Source organism: Schistosoma haematobium, chromosome 1 (assembly GCF_000699445.3).
Source record: "Schistosoma haematobium chromosome 1, whole genome shotgun sequence".
Lineage (NCBI taxonomy): Eukaryota > Metazoa > Platyhelminthes > Trematoda > Strigeidida > Schistosomatidae > Schistosoma > Schistosoma haematobium.
Window position 1 is genome coordinate 8,177,080 of NC_067196.1, and position 3,076 is coordinate 8,180,155.

At 30.2% G+C, this 3,076-nt stretch overlaps 1 protein-coding gene across 1 annotated transcript; it reads right to left on the bottom strand.

The window, feature by feature from the left end:
* Positions 1-488: 488 nt before the first annotated feature.
* SRC42A_1 (Tyrosine-protein kinase Src42A) lies at positions 489-1,433 on the bottom strand (the record flags this gene model as incomplete). The annotated part of the gene is made up of 2 exons (XM_035731052.1): positions 489-828; positions 1,174-1,433. 2 exons carry the CDS (start codon positions 1,431-1,433, stop codon positions 489-491), a joined length of 600 nt encoding a protein of 199 aa, XP_035588775.1.
* Between the last annotated feature and the right edge of the window lie 1,643 nt (positions 1,434-3,076).

A 3,076-nucleotide genomic window follows, 5' to 3' on the forward strand; every position in this document is an offset into this window, starting at 1 on the left:
GATACACGCCCTTGCCCGCTTGAAACCAAAACAAAGTAATTGGGTAAAATGACGCCTGGATTCAAGATACGCCATACCAGAAGCTATTTTAGCAGCCATCATAATTAAACATTGCATTATCTAGTGCATGACCTTCAGGAGATCATAAGCAGTTTAGTAAAGAACCTTTGGACATATATTCTGTAACTATATAGAAAGGTTTCATCTGTGTACAAACAGCGTACAATTGTATCAGATTAGGACGATGTAAGCGTCTCATTGTTTGACCTTCACGAAGAAAATCAGCAGCATCACAAGAACTTGGCTTTAGCGTTTTCACAGCAACAAATGTTTTATTCCATACAGCTTTAAATACTTCGCCGAACTAACCTTGCCCAATTTTTTCTTTCAAAATAGTTGAAGATTTTGGAATTACCCATTTATCAATAAGTTTTTTGTAAAAGACCTACAGGTTCTGGATGAGTTGGTCGAATACATGGTCTTCCCAATCAACAACATAAACCAAATTGATTCTCTAAATAATGATTGACTAGCTGTTGAATATTAACAAAAGACAGTTGTCTTGAAATGTATAAACGTTTTAATGTACGATCAGTTCGTGAATATCTTGTTCGAATACGATCATGCTTAACAGTATTCTCTTCTCGTACTGATAAAGAATATTCACTGGATTGAGATTCACTGATTCGAACCAAAAAAGAGCCATTATCATTTCCCGGAAGTTGAAGATAATGTTCAGCTTCAATACGTTTCAATCCTCCAAAATACCATTCATTGGATTCTAAACTGGTAACAGCTGCTAAATGATTTTTGGGTACATATCCTCGACTATCAGTAGATACACATCCCGCATACCACCAATCACAGTCTGAATTATCGAGTATATTAAATATTTGTCCTTAGATCATATTCAAATCATCATCTACACGTTTAACGTAATCATGCAAAGCGACAAATTGCCTTTCTGTAGATATCTGGGGTGAATTATGTGATGGATTATTTCGTATCTGTGCAACTGAATTGCTTAGGAAGTTGGCAGGCTGTTGAATTGATGAAAAGTTCGTTGGCTGATGAGTGTTAGGTAGACATGATGAATTTCCAACAGATGATTTATCACCAGCAGTTACTGGGAAACCCACAAAATCACTTGTCCACTTCGCTCCCTTGATTTACTGAACTGCGTTGGGAAAATAATTAGTATTATAGGGTTGGTAGCGTATCTGATCAAAGCTTTGTGAAGAATCCGGTACTATCGCTGCTGGAAGCATAAAATTGGATGATTGACCATTATTGAATGAAATTTTAGAAGGGAAAATAGGTCGTCTTTCGACTACAGACCGAAGTGATAGTTCAAACATAGGCATAGAAGCGTCATTAGGAGTAACTGTCATCCAATTATTTTGATCATTATTAGACGAATTCGAATTTCCCATAACTATCCACTACCATTAAAGAACAAAAGGGTAAGCTTCAATGATTATAGTAGACATGTTTAATCCACCATTGTCATCAGTGAGTGACTATCTCACAACAGACCCAGTTAAACTCACTAGAACTTCAGGAAATATCTCTTAAATCCAGTCACTAGTGAACATATGTTGATTAATATCGGAAGGGTTTTTTGTGATTATTATAGTAATTTCAATAGTTGAGATCATAAGTCAATTGAAGCTAGATCACCATGGAAAACTTGGAAGCTTTGAATGACCGTTTCGTCCCATTGTAAGGCTCCTCAGCAGCACGAATTATTATTATTTATTATCATTTATTTAACCATTAATTTGGCAAATTATTTCCCAAAACATATGTCATTTCTATTATCTATTCAATATTTTAATTAACTGATAAATGTCAATTATAAAAATTGTTTGTTTGTTTTGTTTTCCTCTTTCAAATAAATGAAAGAAGAAACAATTTGATGACATAATATAAATTCTTTTTAATAATTTATTTATTTATTATTTAATAATTAATAAATCACCATTGAATATAGTGAAAACGAAACACAGTTATTATTATTATTCTCATAATTTTGTTTTAATCGGTCAATTTCAATGTTCAATGTTTCATGAACTGAAACATTGAATGTTCACAAAAATAAGAAATAAACAGACAAACAAACAAAGAGGATGAAACTAGTTATTTATTAATTCATTTATCATTTTAATAGTGATTTATTATTACTAGTTTAATGTCTACTGTTTTTTTTAAACTTGTAAACATCTTCAAAGATTATGACATAGATGCCTTTTCTATTTTATACAAAGATCCTTATGAATGAAGTAAATAATTAACAAACTAATTATTTCTTTTGAATAAACAATTTAGACAGTTAGTTATCTACTTTCTTTTTTTGTAATTTAAGTTATACCTTGTGAGTTGTTTTGTTTACTTCTTTGTTGTTTTTTTCTTACGTTTTGGTTTTGGCTCCTAATAAGAATTTATCTTTTAAACTTGTAAACATATTCATGACCATCTTATGTTGTTGCTTACTTTGTTTCCTCTCTCTCTCTCTCTCTCTCTTGTTCTCCCTCTTTTTTTCATGGTCTTGTTTATTGTTCATTTCAATATTATAGAAAATGACCATTATAAGTATAGATTTCAGATGTGCAGATGTTAAATAAATTAACAGCTGATTAAATACTATATATATATATATATATATATATATATATATATATATATATATATATATATAACAATAACCACAATATTTCTGCTATTACTGCTCCTGGTGATGGTGATGATAATGATGATGGTAAATAATTCATTCTAACAAATATATTAAGAAATAATGAATATTGAACTATTGAATTAGATTAATTTTCAATGTTCAAGAGATTTTGTTTTTCTATTATTATTTTTTTTTGTAATATTAATGAAAAGATATAAATATCACTTTTTAATAATAAATTGACACAAACAAACAAGAGTTAAATTTATTTGGTATATTTTTAAACTTGTAACTTTTCCCATTGTTATTTAAGATTGTAATTGATCAGTCTCATGTTGGCATATGTACATCCTGTGCAGATTGTTTTGATATAGCTTTTTATGCAAAAGTGGATAGTGGCTA